General features: G+C 45.8%; 1 protein-coding gene across 1 annotated transcript in view; it reads left to right on the top strand.

Annotated features, from left to right (window-relative positions):
* Window positions 1-10639: 10639 nt before the first annotated feature.
* LOC146831110 (carbonic anhydrase 13-like) overlaps window positions 10640-18174 on the top strand; it is a 98993-nt gene continuing 91458 nt past the window's right edge. The window contains exon 1 of the mRNA XM_085605340.1: window positions 10640-11017. Coding sequence (XP_085461466.1) covers window positions 10984-11017 — 34 coding nt within the window. The 5' untranslated portion in view covers window positions 10640-10983. The remainder of the gene's footprint in view (window positions 11018-18174) is intronic.

Genomic DNA, 18174 nt, shown 5'->3' with positions numbered 1-18174 from the left:
TGCCACTGTAAGTGCCTCTTTGGAAAACTTAACAAAATGAAATGTCCTGTTTCAATGGTCAAGTGAATGTGAACACAGCTTTAAGAAAATCAAGCATGCAATTAAGAATGCAACTGAAATGGCCTACTTTGATCCAAAATTGCAGATGGAGGCTGTTGTTGATGCAAGCCCTGTGGGGTTGGGTGCTATCATTGCCCAGCACACTGGACATCCCAATGGCCCAAGACACATTGTGGCTTATGCTAGCCAAAGTTTTTCAATGACAGAAAGTGCATATTCACAACCTGAAAAAGAAAGTCTAGCTGTAGTGTGGGCGTGTGAGAATTTTCCTGTGTTCCTGTATGGAAAGCATTCCACAGTTGTCACTGGCCATGAAGTATTGCTTACCACTTGTGGCAATCCTAAAGCCAAGATGCCCCTTCGCATTGAGAGGTGGGGGTCATGATTGTATGAGTATGATTACACGATTGTGCTTCGTCCAGAAAAAGATCAAAACCCTGCTGACTATTTCTCACGTGTGCCAATACAGTGTCAAGGCACTACTTCTAAAGGAGGCTGATGCTAATGTGAACTTCATTGTGAAGTCCAGTTCCCCTGCTGCCATATCAGCAGAACAAATCATTGCCTCCACGAATACTGACAGGGATTTGCTAATACTTAAAGACATTATTACACACCAATTGTGGTGGACACATACTCAACCTCTTCATGATGACCATGAATAGCAGAAATTCAAAAATGTGCAAGAAGAACTTTCAGTAACCCCAAAAGGTATCATCTTACGAGAGTCAGGAATTGTCATAACAGAAAGTCTGAGACAACAAGTTATTGAGCTGGCCATTGATTTCTTTGGATGCCTTGTCAATGGACATCATCTACTAGTAATTGTTGATGAATATTCCTATTTACCCTGGTGGAAGATCTGTTGTCAATTACTCATGAAAGAGGCATTGAGAGACTAGAAAGTATTTTTGCAGTATGGGGTGTTCTTTCAATTTTGAAACCGACACTGGCCTGTCTTTCAATAGTTGAGAATGTAAAGACTTTCTCACTCAATTAAATGTCAAACATCAGAAAAGCACACCTTGCTGGCGACAAGCAAATGGTGTGGTCGAGAGATTTAGGAGTACCCTCAAGAAGACTGTTCAATGTGCTGAGCTTGAAAAGCTTGGACTAAAATCAATTCTTCAGTCTGTGCTTCATGCATACAGGTCAGCTCTAGACCTCTCGTCTTCTTTTGATATGGTCAAACATAACAGCCTCCTAGACTTACTGGTACAGAGGATGGGGCTATCAGGGCCCATACTCAAATGGTTTGCCTCGTTTCTCCACAACAGAGCTCAAAGGATCAAGGTTAATCAGTCCCTGTCCAATCCTGCACTCGTCACACTGGGTATCCCACAGGGGCCTTCGCTATCACCCACTCTCTTCAAACTATTCATGGAACCTCTAACTAAAATTCTAAAATCCTCCAATGCCCACTACCACATGTATGCTGATGACACTCATCTTACTCATCTATACTTTAAAAAAGAAGTGAACATGTTATTGTTTAACAATTCTTTACTCTTGAATCCATAGGACCACAATCCCTTGTTAGACGAGGCATTCTTAGTGTGGTTTTCCCCTGTCTTTTTGTCTCTGCCTCCTATATTTTAGATGTGTGCTGGCTATCACTTTTGCTGGTCTAAATGCTTTGGGCACTTTGCCACTGCTGATCAGTGACAAAGTTCAAGGGCTCCCTATGTAAATTGTGCATATGGATTGGTGTTTCCATGACTAGCTTGTTTGACTTACTACTCTCGTACTGTGCACTGTACGTGCACAGGGCCTGTAAGTCAAATGCTGCTAGTGGGCCTGAAGCACTGCTTGTGCTACTGACACAAGCAGCCTTCCAAAGGGTTCTCAGGCTTGCCATCGTAGTGTCTGCGCTCAGTTTTTACTGCAATGTAGACCTGGCAAGTGCACCCTCTTGCCAGGCCCGAACCTTCTGTTTTATTACATGTGAGTCATCCCTAAGGTAGGCTCAAGGTGCCCCTGTGGGTAGGGTGCAGTGTATGTGAAAGGTAGGACATGCATTGGTGTGTGCAGAATGTCCTGATAGTGAAATGCAGGGTAATTCATTTTCACTATTGAAAGGCTATCTGTCCCATAGGATAGAATGGGAGTTTATTTATAGCATCTTATAAATATAACTTCCCATTGGGACACAATAGAAAGTTGGAGTTTGGTTTGACTGAACTCAGAATACAAAAATGCATCTTTTAGTAAAGATGATTTTTATATTGTGTTTTTGAAAATACCACCTTTTAGAAAGTGGATTTTTCTTGCTTAGCGATCCTGTGTGCCTCTGCTGGCTTGTGGATTTACTGTCTGGCTTTTGAGTCACAAGGGCTGTGTGGTGCATTCTCTTCAGACAGCCACTGAGGGGGTTGAAGTGTGTCCTGCCTTTCCTGGATGAGTCAGGGCTGGGCTGAATAGACCTGGGCTGCATTTACAGTGGGGGGAGGAGATTTCCTTCCACCTGAATGAAGCGTGATGCATCTGCACCCGTTTCTGACGCAACACCGTCGTGCGTGAAGAATTCCCACGCATCGCTATCATGCTGCTGAAGAAACCGATGCAGTGCCTGCCCTTGGATGGAGAAATTGCTGCACACCGATTCTCGTGCACTGATCTCCGAAATCCAAGATCACCACACTGAGTCCAATGCCGGCCCTGCTGTGCGACAGCAAGAAATGAAACATCGTGGGACCGCGGCTGGAGAGATCAACGCAGCGTCACTGCTGCCGCCGCATTGAGAACCAGTGCATCCCCGAATCCCCATGCATCTCACTGGGGTGCCAACTCTACAGCACTTCCAGAGCCGCAGTAAAAAACTGATGCCCCACCTCCTGTCCAGTAAGGAACTGACGCATCACCTACCCTGCTTGGCAGTAAGAAACCAATGCATCACCTCCCCTGGAGCAAGGAACCGACGCATCACCTTCCCTGTGTGTAAGAAACTGATGCATCACCTTCCCTGAGGCTATTTTTGTTTATGATTTTCACGTATTTCAAGGTACTTTGTGTTGAAAGAAGTGCTGCATCTATAGTTTGCTATGGACAGAACAGTTTTTACCTTTCAGAAATCATATCTTGGTAACTGTATGTTGTATTTTTGTCGTTTTGGTCTTGTTTGGTTTAGATAAAGATTACTTATTTTTCACAACTGGTGTGGTGTCCATTTGTAGTGTTTTACTGTATTAATCTATGTGTGCACAAATGCTTTACGCACTGTCTCTGAGATAAGCCTGTCTACTTGTGCCAAGCTACAAAGGGGGTGAGCAGGGGTTGTCTAAGGGTGTAACTCACTCACCCTGAATAGAAACAAGGGTACCTACTTGGACAAAGGTGCAAACCATTGCCAATGAGAGACCCCCCATTTCTAACATTGGTGGTCAGTGGTGAAGATTAGGACTTGCATTTTTGCCTAACATACAGTGATTAGTGTACTCTACCAGTATAGTGCAGACCATTATGCAACCACATACCACCTGGTGAATTTTTTCTTTTTGGACTTTTTTGCAACTTGTGAACTGCCACTTTTCACCATGACTAAACCAGCATCAATTGAATCTGTGGATATTGAGTTTGAAGAGGATTTATTTATTTATTTATAAAGTTTTATATAGCGCGAACGTGACCCACGAGGGTATCAGAGCGCTTTACAGTATTCAGTATAAAAACATAAGAAAAGAGAAGGAAAAAAAAGATGAGGTAGTATACAAGCATTTGATATTTTTCTTTACGTACAGAAGGGGTGTATAGTATACGAATAACATAGATGACCCGTCTCCAGTGGGACATTGATTGCCCTACATACAGTTATTGAGCATTAGGTGGTTGTGATAATAAACATGCATTTGATATTCTCCTTCAATCCTCCATAGGTATGAGGGCTATGGATAATATAGGAGACCCGTGGCCAACAGAGCTTTACACTGACTATAGATAATGAGCATCAAGTGGATGTGGTAATAAACATACATACAATATTCTCCTTCATTCCACCGAAGGTAGGCAGTGACATGAGGATCGAATAGGTGACTCGATGTCAGCATAAAAATGAGTCTTTGGACGTGAATTTGTTCATTAGTAGTATTTTTGCTTCTTTCTTGAATGCTGTGAAGGAAGAGATTCCACGTACCACTGGAGGTAAGGAGTTCCAAATCTTTGGATCAATCCTTGAGAATGCTCTGCAGCCAGTTCTCTTCTTATGGAAGGATTGTGGTTTCAGAAGTAAAGTACTCACACTTCGTAGTTTTCTGCATCCTCCCGACATTTCTAGCTTTAGCGCTAAGTAACTGGGTGTATTGTTCTGTAGTTATGAGGGTATCAGAGCGCTTTACAGTATACAGTATAAAAACATAAGAAAAGAGAAAAAAAAGAGGAGGTAGTATACAAGCATTTGATATTTGTATAAGGTGGAACCCTACACTGTGCCACAATTTAAATCCAATTGCAAGAAATTCAAAATCTCAGTGAGAGGCCTCACCAGAAAGGATGACTACCAAAAGGTTTTGAGGGCCTGGTTGGAATCACGGAAGGCCAGTGGGCATGCTGAGGAGCCAATGGTGAAGGCAGAGAATTTAGATAGGCGGCAGGATGGGTATATTGGTTCTGCCTGGAGGAAGGGTGCTATCCAGGGAGGGCAGCAGTGTGTCTTCAAAGTGGCTGTCTCTGCCTCCAGAGGAGCTGGATGACAGAGAGGGAAGCACAGTACATGAGATGGAGCTAAAGAAGCTCTGGTTGGGGAAAGAGAGTGACATGGAGGATAAGAAATTGGAGTTAAAGAGGCAGAAACGTGCCATGGAGGAAAGGAGGATGCTCTTAGAGCATGAGAGAAATCTGAAGGAGCTGGACATAAAAGCCAAGAGTGTGGAGTCCAGTTCCAATGGTGGCAGCTTGTCTCCAGTGCATGTGGAAGGGAGGGTGGACATTCCTATGGAAGTGATCAAAGATTTTGGGAGAAGTACTGACATTGGTCAGTGGTTCAAGAGGTATGAGGTAGCAATTAGGTCCCACAGAGTCCCTGAAAGAGTCTGGAAAGTGGGTTTGTGGAGCCTCTTCATGGCAGAAGGGAGGGATTCGTTGCTAGCCTTACCAGAGGAGGATACAATGATGCATGCTCCTATGAAGGAGGCCATAATCAGAACATATGGCTTGACCCCAGAACTGCATTGGCAGAAGTTCATCTCCTGTAAGAAACTTGAGTCACAAACCTGGTGTGAGTATGTTGCTTTCTTTTACAGACCACTGGATGGTTGGGTGAAGGGTAGCCAGGTGACTGATTTTCAGGAGCTCTATGATTTGATGGCTTGGGAGCACTTGTCTTCTAATAGTTTTCCAGAGCTACACCAGCACTTGATTGACAGTAAACTGACTGACCCCAGGAAGCTTGCTCTGGAGGTCGTACCGCTGGGTCAGCTCCACGGTCCACAAGGGGTATGTATGACACTCACCCAAAGGTGAGCAGGGTCACCAGCAGAAGAATGGGAGGACTAGGGTAAACAAAAGGAGTTCCAAAAAGGGCCCCAAAATAATTCCCAAGGGAAAGGTTCCCAGTCCCCCGGTGGTAAGAAGCCATGGATCTCTGCAGGGAAGGGTCCCCACAAGTGTTATGCTTGTGATCAGGTGGGTCACTTCATTTTTGAGCCTAAGTGTCCCAAAGCCACCACTGCACCCACTGGTGTGCCGCCCCATGGGTTGACTAGTTGACCACCTGCCCGCAAACACTAAGAGATACGGGCAGTGTGTGACCATTAATGGCCATACGGTGCAGGGTCTGAGAGACACTGGAGCCATTGTGACAGCTGTCAGTTGGCTAGTGTCTGAAGAGCAGGTGGTCCCCAACATACTTCACTTAGTAGTTGAAGCTGACAACTCAGAGTGCCTCTGCAAAGTGCCACAGGTTTCCTTTGAGTGGGGGGTCTCAGATACCTTGAAAATAGTTGTGAGACCAGCAATGCCTGTTGACTGTCTGCTCTGTAACAACCTGGAGAATTCCCCTTGGGAGAAGGGGGAACACAGATCTTATCTGGAGATGTTGGGTCTACCTGAGTAGGCGTGTGTGACTAGTCGGCCAATGGCATACGTTAAGGGCAATCAAGAGGACCTGGAGCCTGAGAAAGTGGTCCAGGTGCCTGCCAGAAAGAGAAGAGGCAGGGGGCGCGGGAAACCAGTCCCTGTAGTTTCCACAGTCCAGGAGGAAGCAGACATTGTGAGAGATGCCATGGAGCCTACAGGGGTGCAAGTGGCCGAACTGGGGAGCTGCCAGTCCTGACCCACTGGGAGCAGGAAGGGGCCCCTCCAGGGAGGAATTCTGCAAGGAGCAGCAAGAATGCCCTTCTCTTGTCGGTTTGTGGCAGCAGGCTGCAAACCAGGCAGGAAGTGATCAGTCCGGGTCACATTGGATTTACTGGGAGAATTATCTCTTGTATAGTGAGCCTAAAGTTGCTCTGCCTGAGTGAGCCCATGTGCTGGTGGTACCCCAGCCCTTCAGAGCCTTCCTACTGGGTCTGGTTCATAATGTGCCTTTGGCAGGGCATTTGGGACAGGACAAGACCTTTGAAAGCGTTGTCACCCACTTCTACTGGCCTCAAATGCGCAAGACCTCAGACATGCATTAGAGGTCTTGCCTGACTTGCCAGGCAAGTGGTAAGAGTGGGATTAAGTGCAAGGCCCCTTTACAAACTTTTCCTATAGTCAGCACCCTCTTTGAGAGGGTGGGTATTGACATAGTGGGGCCACTGGACCCCAAGACAGCCACGGGCAACAGGTTCATCCTGGTTTTGGTGGACCATGCCACCCGATACCCTGAGGCTACTCCTCTCTTGACCACAATTGTCCCCAAGGTGGGCCGGGCATTGATGGGGACCTTTTCCTGTGTGGGGTTCCTCAGAGAGGTTTTAGCCGACCAGGGTACAAACTTCATATCCAAGTATATGAAGTCTTTGTAGCAGGAGTATGGTGTTACCTATAAGTTCACCATTCTTTACCACCCAAAAGGTAATGGGCTGGTTGAGAGACCCTAAAAGGCCTGATGGGTCTTTCAGAACCCATGAGGCATAAGTGGGACATCCTCTTACCATGCCTGCTGTTTACATACAGAGAGGTACCACAGAAGTCCTTAAGATTCAGTCCCTTTGAATTCCTGTATGGGCACCCTGTAAGAGGACCTCTGAGTCTGGTCAAAGAAGACTGGGAGAAAGCTCCCAGGAAACCTCCCCAGTATGTATTTAGCTACATGCAGGTATTCAGGAACCAGACTAAGTGCTTCAGGCAACTCGCTCAGGTGAATCTGACAGCCAGCAAGGAGGAGATGAAATGCTGGTTTGATCAGAATGCCACTTTGATTGAGTTTCACCCTAGACTAAAAGTGTGGGTTATGGCCCCAGTGGAGCCCTGTGCTCTCCAGGACAAGTGGACTGGGCCCTTTGAGGTGATGGAGCACACGAGTGAAGTCACCTATCTGCTGGACTTGCAGTCTTCAAGGAATCCTTTGTGGGTCCTGCATGTGCACCGCCTCAAGCCTCACTTGGGGCCATATGTAGGTAGCCCAATACCGGTCGGTAACGGCCGATTTTCGGTAAATATACCGTTACCGACCGGTATTTAGGCTTTTGAGATGTAGGGGGATCATTTCTGTATTCGGTAATTTACCGAATCGGTAAAATTACCGAATCGGTAATTTTACCGATTCGGTAAATACCGAATACAGAAATGAGATTTAAGGGGAGTGTGTGGTGGGTATGGGGATTCGTTATTTACCACCAACTGAAAGTTGGTGGTAAATGACGAATGTCTCTGTTAATGCATTATTTGGCCCTTAGATGTGTGCAATGTGGCAGACACACATGCCCTCAGGGCATGTATGTGTGCCACATGTGCACACATGCAGGAATCAGGGGTGCAACAGGGTGTCAATGTGACACCCTGCCACCCTTGATTGAGCTCCCCCCATTACCGATTCGGTAGTTACCGATTCGGTAATGGTAACTGGCTTCCCATTGATTCCTATGGGCCTCCTGGCCCATAGGAATCAATGAGATACAGGTTACCATTACCGAATCGGTAAATACCGATTCTAAAATACCGACACTTACCGAATCGGTTTTTTTTAACCTACATTACATTTACCGATTCATAAATACCGAATTGGTAAAATTTGGTATTTAAGAATCGGTAAATGTAATTTACCTACATAAGGCCCTTGGAGAGGTCTGAAGTTGGAATGCTCCTAGCGACAGATGATGAAATGGAAGAGGAGACTCAGCCTCTCCCTGAGCTCCTGTCTGGTAAGGAACATGATGGGTCAGTGGACGGTGTAAACCTCTTCTCTGCCCTGACCCCTGAACAGCAGAGGGACTACCGCCAGCTGTTGGGGCAGTTTGCCGCTCTGTTCTCCCTAACCCCAGGTGTCACTCAGTGGTTTGTCCATGATTTGGACACTGGTGACAGTCCTCCTGTTAAACACAAAATGTACAGGTTGACTGACATGGTCAAAGCTAGCATCAAGGAGTATGTCTCCAAGATGTTGGCATTAGGGGTGATTGAGCCCTCAAACAGCCCTTGGGCCAGCCCAGTGGTCTTTGTCCCAAATGCTGCTGCGCCCGGTGCCACGCCAGAACTCCGGTGCTGTGTGGACTACGGAGTGCTCAATTCCGTCACCAGGACAGACGCACACTACATCCCCAGAGCTGATGAGTTCACAGATCAGTTGGGAGCTGCCAAGTACCTTAGTACGTTTGACTTAATGTTGGGGTACTGGCAGATTGCCTTACTGACGGGACCAAGGAAAGATCTGCATTTTCAACCCCAGAGGGGCACTACCAGTTCCGGGTGATAACTTTTGGGTTAAAGAATGCCTCTGCCACCTTTCAGAGGTTGATCAACCAGGTGTTGGCTGGACTGGAGGATTTCAGTGTTGCCTACCGGGATGACATTGCAGTGTTCAGTGCCACTTGGGAGGAACATCTGCAACACCTCTGGGAAGTGTTGGAGGCCCTGTAGAGGGCAGGCTTCACAATCAAGGCCAGCAAGTGCCAGATTGGGCAGGGATCAGTGGTGTCCTTAGAGCACCAGGTAGGAAGCAGCCAGGTGGCACCCCTACTGCCTAAGATTGACACCATTCTGGCTTGGGAACCCCCCAAGACCCAGACAGAGGTAAGAGTCTTCTTAGGCCTCACCGGTTATTACAGGAGGCTCGTCAAGGGGTATGGTACCATTGTTGCCCCCTTGAATGAGATGAATTCCAGGAAGTGGCCCAGGAAAGTGAACAGGACTGGCACCTGTCAGAAAGCTTTTGATGCCCTGAAATCTGCCATGTTCTCGGCGCCCGTTTAAGCCACCCAACTTCCCAAAAGAATTTGTGGTGCAGACAGATGCTTCAGAGCATGGTGTGGGGATTGTTCCACATGACCATTTGATCTGATCCTCATGGGTCACTTTCATGCTATATGACATTTTTATAAATAGAAAAAATCTCCCCATTCTACCACGGGTGAGAGCCCTACCATCTTAATGTTTGAGAGAGCCATGGGAACCAAATTGCCACAATGGACCACAGAGAGATCTATTGACATTAATAAACTTCCAAACACTGATTCATCACACAGATGCAAAAAGAAGACCTACGCGGATAGATGCCAATGTGCTTAAAACACTGTCTTCAACAGAGGAGACCAAGTAATTGTCAGGCAGAAACAGAAGCGCAAGTCTGATGGTCTTTTTGATGCTGACCCACTGCGGGCTGTGATTAGTAAAGGACACACTGTGACTGCTCACCATCCTGGAAAGTGCATTACTCGAGATTCTTTGTATTTCAAGCACCTGCATAAACCTTCGCCAGAGACTTATCCACCTGAAAATCCAGAGAGTCCAATGACTGTTCTGATGTCTCTGTCACCAGTGCCAGTCATTGACCCTTCTCTGGTATCTCCTCAGCCTCACATGACCAGATCTGGGCGATTGATTTGAGCACCAAAATGACATATGGAAGAGTTGTAATGTATATATGTATTATTGGAACTTTTTATTTAACAAAGGGGGAGATGCAGTGTCTTATGAATGAGAGATGATGAGACCCTTTGGTTCCTGACGGAATCCGTAGAACAGTGACGTCAGTGCGTGGGTGTGGAATTCATGATGTAGAATGTCAGTCAATGGTTACACGCTGAGGAATAAAGACGAGTAAAACCAAGCTTGTGTGTGACGTGATCATTTGCATGTACCCAGGCTGGGGAGGACCCTACAGCCTTCTCACCATTCCCCTTTGGAAAGCAATGAGAGTTCGGTGTTTTAAGAAAACGGAACAACTAACCAAAATGAGCGGTATGACCCACTGAGAAGTAAGAAAGAAGAGTTTTAACTTTGCTCTACTACACTCCCTGCAAGTATCTGTACAACCTCAACCTGCATTACAGAATCCTGCAATCACTTTCACAAACAGAACAGCAGCACTTGAACTACTTAACCGGCTGTGAGCAGGCATTTCACAATTGCAATGGCTATTACAGCACCCCAACGTTTAAAGTTCACTTTTCCACACAAGGGAGCCACATTGCCTTATATATATGTATATGTTCCCTCAAACCTCGACTCGTGAGCGCACACCTAGACCACGGATGCGCGAGGAGCTGCTTGTCAGTGCAGACGAGGCCAGATCCTGGCTGCGCGCTGGGTGAAGGACTGAGGGCTAATGCGGGGAAGTGCTGCTGTCGAACGTGGGAGTGGACTGTCGGATGTGCTGGTCGCCGTCACTGACGAAAGAGCATTATCCGATATCTCTCCGCCCCCGGGTTCTGGGATCCAAGTCCACCTGCTGGTGAGGTAAAGGCGTTGGTGAGAGGGAGATGAGGGAATAAACAACTCTGTTGCCCTCTCAAGGACTGGCCGACTGAAAAGAATCGGAGGGAGGCAGCAGCGCGAGGCAGGAAAGTAATGGCGCTTTCGTGGGGCTACGCCGAGCACAACGGTATGTCACCGCGGAAGTTACCCGGGCTCTTTGGATGGGGTGCAGAGGGTCCCATCTAAGCCAGCTAACCTCCTGTGCCCCTCATCCAGTGCTCTGGAATGCACCCCGTGCCTTCTCTACAGTCACAATCACCCGAGTTGGCATGTCAGAGATTTTTTGCTTTGGTGAATAGTTGAATTCTCCTTCTGAATTCTGAATTATTGCTCGTGAGCCATCTGACACTAGTAAGAAAGACGAGACTAGCGGCCTAGCCCCCGACAGTTCAGCAGCTGCAGCGGTAGATGGGTCTTCGCTTAAAAATCCGATAGAGTGCCGTTTCTATTGCGACACTGAACACACAGAATACATGTCTGGTGTCTGCTTACCTGCACTAAGTAATAAACGTATTGCATAGAAGGTGGCAGGAGTACCGAAGAAATAAGCAAAGTATTGCTAGATTTACTAGTTGTTTTTTCGAGAATGTTGGACTTTTTTTCTCAATTGCATCAAAATTAGCCTCAATGCATTTGGCAGACAGTGGCTCGTCATGGGTGCCCTGAGCTCAAATGCTAGTTTGGAAATGGGACCCGGATGTCACGGATTGGTTGTTATAAACATGTAGCATTGGGGTGCAGTGGGCCCTTCACACCCCGGGATCCCATTGCCACTACACCTGCTGCCCTAGTGACACCTACGCCCTTGGTGGCAGAAAGGCTCATCTGGTAAAGGGGACCCAGAGTGCAATAGTGGGAAAAAGCTGCATTCCCCTGAATGCATCACAGTAGTTGTCATCGCCATGAGACATGCAGACTGACAGTCCACATTGCTGTTCGCTGACTGAAGACGCTGTCACCCTGCCTCCTACCCAACATGACCCTCACTTTACTCACCCTCTCACAGATTCTTTGTCGACTCTCACAGATCAGGATAACATCACTGCCATGTTGACAGTCATAATAGACTACGTTTGTCATTTATTTGGGACAACAGTGGAAATTTACTGTAAAATCTCAGATTTTAAATCGTTTTAAAACACATGAGCAGCATATTTCTGGTGTTGCTGCCTTGCTCAGCACACCAGTTATGGGCCCTCTAAAATATTGCAAAAACACGTCTGAGAATAATTGTGCTCATTCAAAGGTAATGCACATCATATTTAACACAGTGCACAGAACATCACTGGCGGTATTACACTTTTCTTTTTTGAAGGAAAGATATAGTTTGCTTCTTTCCCAAAGCGTAATGCTAAATATGCTTTTGTATGAAGATAGGTCTGTGGGCCGAGCAGAATCTCCTTTCTCTCTCTGCAGCTTATCTTCCAGGTAGGGAGAATGGGTGTTACCCTCGTCCATAGCCATGTGTGTCTCTCCTCTTCTTTTTCTGCAGATTGTCTCCATGTTTGGCCTTCCTTGGCTACATCTCTTTGCCTTGGAGGAGACAGCCTATCTTCCGCTGTTCTGCAGCCTTATTTCCTCAAGGTTGGCCTGGGTGATCAATGCCTTCTCCATCCCATGGTCTCAGGGGCTCCTGTTTGCTTTCCCTCCTTTTTCCTTGATTCCTCGGGTCCTCAGGAAGGTCCGGATGGATCAAGTGGCGCTGCTTCTGGTGATGCCAGAATGGTCTCGGAGGCCCTGTTTTTCTGTCCTTCAGGGTTTTACGATATGTCCCCATTGGCAGTTTCCTCTGTCCCCATCTCCTCTGCTTGCCCCCCTTCTCAGCGAGTCCTCTCTTCTTCGCCTCCGGATAGAGGTTTGGGTCTTGACAGGTTCAATTTGTTGGATCAGGGATGTTCGTTGGAGGTGTCTCAGAGTATTCAGTTGTCTCATGGGCTTTTGACACTGAAGTCTTATGTGCGGCATTGGAAGAACTTTGAATCCTGGTGTAGTAAGCGGGGTTTGTCTTCTTCCTGTGATCCTTCTCGGTCTTTGGATTGTTTGCTGGATGGTTTTATGTTGGTTCTTGCTGTCTCCACTCTCCATGCTCAATGGGCTGCCATTTTTGCCATCTGGGGTTCTGCAGTGGCCTCTGTCTCCCCTTTGGTGTCTTGACTTTTGCAGAGTTTTTTGCTTCAGCGGCCTGTCTCCTGTACTCTGGTTGCCACTTGGGATCTTCCTTTGGTGCTTCAGGTGTTGACTGGTCCCCCGTTTGGGCCCCTACTTTCTGTTGACCTTAAGTTCCTTTCTGCAAAGGTTCTTTTTTTGGTGGGCATTTCTTCGGGTGGGGGGTTGATTAGATTGGGGCTTTGCTGACTTCCCCCCTTTTTTGCATTTTTGTTCAGACAAGGTGATCTTGCGGACTAGTCCGTTTAAGTCTTGTATGCCTTCCACTGTCAGGAGGATATTGTTTTTCATGTGTTCTTTCCTGTTCCTTCCTCCCCTGAGGAGGAGGTTCAGCATTCCCTTGATGTGTTGCAGGCTCCTTGCATCTATCTGGACTATTCTCTTTTTGTCGCCTACGGGATGTCTGGCATAGGTTTGAAGCCTCCTCTGTCCACTTTGAGTCGGTGGTTGAAGTGTGCAGTGGTCCTGTCCCATGAGACTGTGCACTGTCCTCTTCCTTCTTCTGTCCAGGGGCCTTCTTGTGGGGTTTCCTCCTCCTGGGCCATGTTTAAGGGTGCCTCCTTGTGTGATATTTGTAATGCTGCTACTTGGGCCTCTTCCCATACTTTTGTGTCCCACTACTGCCTTCAGTTGGGGATGGTTGCATCTGCTACTTTTGGCTCTCATATTTTGTCTACTGTACATGATTTGTGATCTGTACTGTACCGGTTTCAATTAAATTTGACCTGTTGGTTCTGCTGCATCCATCTGGGCTTTGTGTTTTTGTGTTTGTGCTCACTTTTTCGCTTGTGTATGGGCTCATTTGCTACCACTCTCTACACAACTCTAGCACCTACATTAGGGCTGGTCATTCAGTATATTCTGCAGATGGAAAAGTCCACTGTTAGTCCATTACTAGAACTTGATGATTTTCAAACTAATGCAATACAACCAAACATTGATTTTTATAAAGCTTTAATAATCAGTACTATGGTGTCTGCAATATTGTAATAATCCACAGCTCACTAAAGATTTAAATCACAACTTTTATTTTCAACCTAGCATACATCTCTCAATCCTATGCGTCATTTGCTATCCCTCTCTACACAACTTGGGCACTTATATTAGGAGGTAAATAAGAAGATCCGATTGCCAGCCAAGTGACAGCGTACCCTTCTAACTGCTTTAGGCTCTCATGTTTTGTCTGCTGTACATTATTTGTGATCTGTACTGTTCCTGTTTCAATTAAATTTGACCTGTTGATTCTGCTGCATCCTTCTTGTCTTTGTGTTTTTGATCACCTTTTCGTTTGGGTATGGGCTCACTTGTAAGGAATGGAACAGGAAGATGGGTGAGGAGGCAATGCCCAGTTACTGACTGTAATCTTCATTACTCCGAGTCCTGCTCTTCCCGTTCCATTCCTGGGCTCGTCCCTCCTTCCCTGTTTTCTTTTATTTCAGGTGATTGTTTGTTTTTCTTTGTCTTGGGTTTCTTTGGTATTCTCAGGATGTTGTTGTGTCGTACTTCACACTTTATGCATGCCGGACAGGGTAGGCAGCGCCATATTAGGGGAAGTTGCTATGACAAAAGGTTTCTGCAGGGCAGACAAGCTGCTCACTTGTAAGGAACAGAATGGAAAGACCACAAATCAGAGTGATGAAGATTACCAGTGAGTAACCTGGCAATTCTCTACATCATCTCACATTTAAGTCTTATCTAATATGTGCAATGTGTACTGAATTCAGTCTCTTGTTTTTTATCTGCAGCAGACAGCACAAGTACAGCACTTACACACACACACACACACACACACACACACACACACACACACACACACGCACGCACGCACGCACGCACGCACGCACGCACGCACACACACACACACACACACACACACACACACACACACACACACACACCGCCCCACCAAACAGCTGCCACCAGACGCCAGGCAGTGCAGACTGTGGGTGTTTACATGGACTGGAAGGGTCAAATACACACCTGTCAATTCTGATGCATGATGACTTTTGCCTTTATGGACGACTGCACCTGCACTTCATGCCATCTGCAGAGATCCAACCAGGGCTGGCCACCTTTTAAAAAAAAAACGATTCTTTGACAAAGATCACTAGCAAATAAACAATACATTATCAATTTGAATGCATGCCATAAGAAGTTCTGTTCTTAAAATACTTTTTGTTCTCAACCTCAAAACATCTTGTCTTCATTCAGGGCTAGAGCTATATTCAGTCCATTGTAGGCAGGTGCATACTTGTTGCCAATGCACATTGCCACAAGATGCTGTCAAATTGCAAAAAAGGACCCAAAAAGCTATGTAGTTAGTGTAAAGTTGGTAACCAAATGAGACTATATCATTAGAAAGTTGTCTCTTGTAATAGAAGAGTGTGATATTTGAAATTCTAAATGTTAAATGTTACTGTATGTGTTTTTTTCAAATTTGTTTTAGTTGTATGATTTACAAAGCACAAGGAGTGATTATACCAAGCAAAACAACTGTTAGCCTGTTTTTGTATTATTAGTAGCTAGGCTCTGTACACTATTGCATTATTAGAAATGCATGAATTAATGATCATGCATTTCATAATGCTTCAAATGCAAATTACAGATGTTTTTCTAAGCCACTGGCAATGCAGCGGAAATACTAACAAGCTCAAGTGACAAACTATGGGATGGAATCCGAGCCTGCAGACAGATGGAGAGTGCGATCACTGTTTATTCTAATTGTTACTGCTATTGTCATGTGGCTCTTCTATAGCGTACAATTGGCTATCAATCAATCAAACAGGATTTATAAAGTGCAGCAAGGGTATCCAGGCACTGAGGGCCTTGCTGCTTCAAGCATGTTCAGTTGAACAGCCAAATCTTGAGTCCTTTCCAGAATTCTAGAAGGGAGAATGAGGTCTGGAGGGGAAGGGGGAGGTCATTCCGGGAATTTGCCACGAGGTAGTAGAAGGAGCGTCTTCCACTGTTGCTTCGGTGGACACAATAGGTGTGTGTGCGAGGGAGAGGGAGGTGAAACGCTGAAGTTTGGAGAGTTGGTGGAAGTTCAGGCAGGAATTGATGTAAGCTGGTCCCTGGTTGTGTAGGGCTTTGTAGGTGTGGATGTGCATCTTCAACTGGCACCTCTTCTGATCTATCAACATCTCTTCTGATCTCTCAGCTATCGGCAAATATATGGCATTGCATCTCATTCCAAATGTTTCTAGGGTCCTTGGCAGGCATTGTTGCATGCACAGTGCAAAAGTAATCGGTAAGGTATTGAAAATCTTCATTTATTCTCTAAATTGTGAATATTCTGATCCTGAGACATAGGACATCTACTCTTTTTTCTGACCGTTGACCATATTAAGGGCCCTAAACCATTCAATGAAGAGTCTTGAAATGTAGCACAAACTCCAGAGCAATCTAATGCCTATCTAGAATAAGAGCCAACATTTGCAGAGTGACCATGATGGAAATCCCAAAGGGGTATTAAGTCTGGACACCATCTTGGGATGTAAAACAGGGAAAAAACTGTTTTATTTTTAGAATAGTGCACATGTTTTTTGCTGAACAAACAATAAAGGTCCCACTCCATGGCCCATAATTACTAACACTTTTGTGCTGAGTTTGAATCATAAAAGTGGCACAAAGTTTCGCAAAATGTTGTATTGGGCTTTACTTTATAGCACAAATCTTGTTTTGCATTGAAAAGTAGCCCTAAGGTAACTCAAAGTAGCAGTATGCTCTGTTTTGTACTACTTTGCATGAAGGAGCTGTTCCATGGGTGGTGCATGTGTGTTTCCATCAACCACCCATGAATTTTGATGCAAAGTATTATCCACAAAGAAAGGTAGATATGGCTTTGTACCAAAAACATACACTAAAAATGTACACCTCCTTGAGGCAGGTGTGACATTGGAGAAACGTTTTTTTTTCTCCAAACGTGTCCCACTTTCCATGTGTGGTGTACTACTCTACCCTAGTATTTTGTATTTGAAGGGTACCCCTCCAGTACAAAACCTGTGCTAAACATCAGGCAACACCCACAAGGGAGTGTGCCTTTTGAAACATGGCCTAAAGTGCATGGGCTGGGGAGCGAGGAACTGTAGAATATTTTAGTAGATATGGCACTGTTCTGCTCTCTCCCTTTGATGCAGCTAGTGGCTTTGGTTTCTGTGCTGCATCAGATGTAGGTAAATATGCCCCCATACGTTTTACAGGTCACGGCACTCTTTTTACTGGTACACACATTTTACAGAACACAGCTCATTTCTCACATCCATCTACACTCCATGGGTGCTGCACAATTTTTACAGTTCATTGCACACTGCTTTGGTGGACAATAGCACCTTTTCTGGGTTTTTACCTGCCCACTCTTTGACCCACAGTGTACAGTCCTCTTCTCTCCTATAATACATACTTGTTCACATTTCATGGATTGTAAGTTTGTTCTCCTTGTCACTAAGAAATACCAGGCGTGTCCAGGGCTCTTGCAGGTCTCTCGTAATAGTTTAACCTGTGAGTGTACGAAGTCATGGAAAGGATTCACTGATAGGAACTCCTGAATTCAAGGATGAGATCTGTGTACAGCTGCACTCAAATGGCGGCTGTGCCATTTTAGCCCAACCATTTAAAAATTGGTATCCCATAGTCTGCGCTAAGAGTTGAAAATACTTCAGTCTGCCTGCCTCATATAGATCACCCATCATCCCCTGCCATAGGTGCCTCAGAGTAACAAGCACAGATGCTACCCAGCAGTCAATGTCCTTGTCGGTACCACAGGGCATGAACATTCTTATCCAGTTTCCTGCAAATATATTGGATCCAGCAGTATCTAAACACTTTAAGCAGTCACATGAGCTTCCTCATCTTTCCAGGAGTTTGAATCAGGACCTGTCGCCAACCAACTTAGCTCAGCAGAGGGTAATTCCATAAACCACCTGGTGACCTATTGCAGCTGTGCCAAAATATGATAGAGCTCACAGCCGGGGACTTCCAATCCTCTCTCGAAGCCAAGAAGCTATACTTTGTGCTCTGCTACTCCACGCTTGTCCTTTTTCCAAATTACCAGAAATAACAACAGATCTATCTCTTTAAAGTTCTTCATGGGCAGGTATTTGGACAAAATATTGACTT

This window comes from Triturus cristatus, chromosome 5_1 (genome assembly GCF_964204655.1).
Source record: "Triturus cristatus chromosome 5_1, aTriCri1.1, whole genome shotgun sequence".
Taxonomy (NCBI): Eukaryota; Metazoa; Chordata; class Amphibia; order Caudata; family Salamandridae; genus Triturus; species Triturus cristatus.
This window is presented reverse-complemented; position numbering and strand designations above follow the sequence as displayed.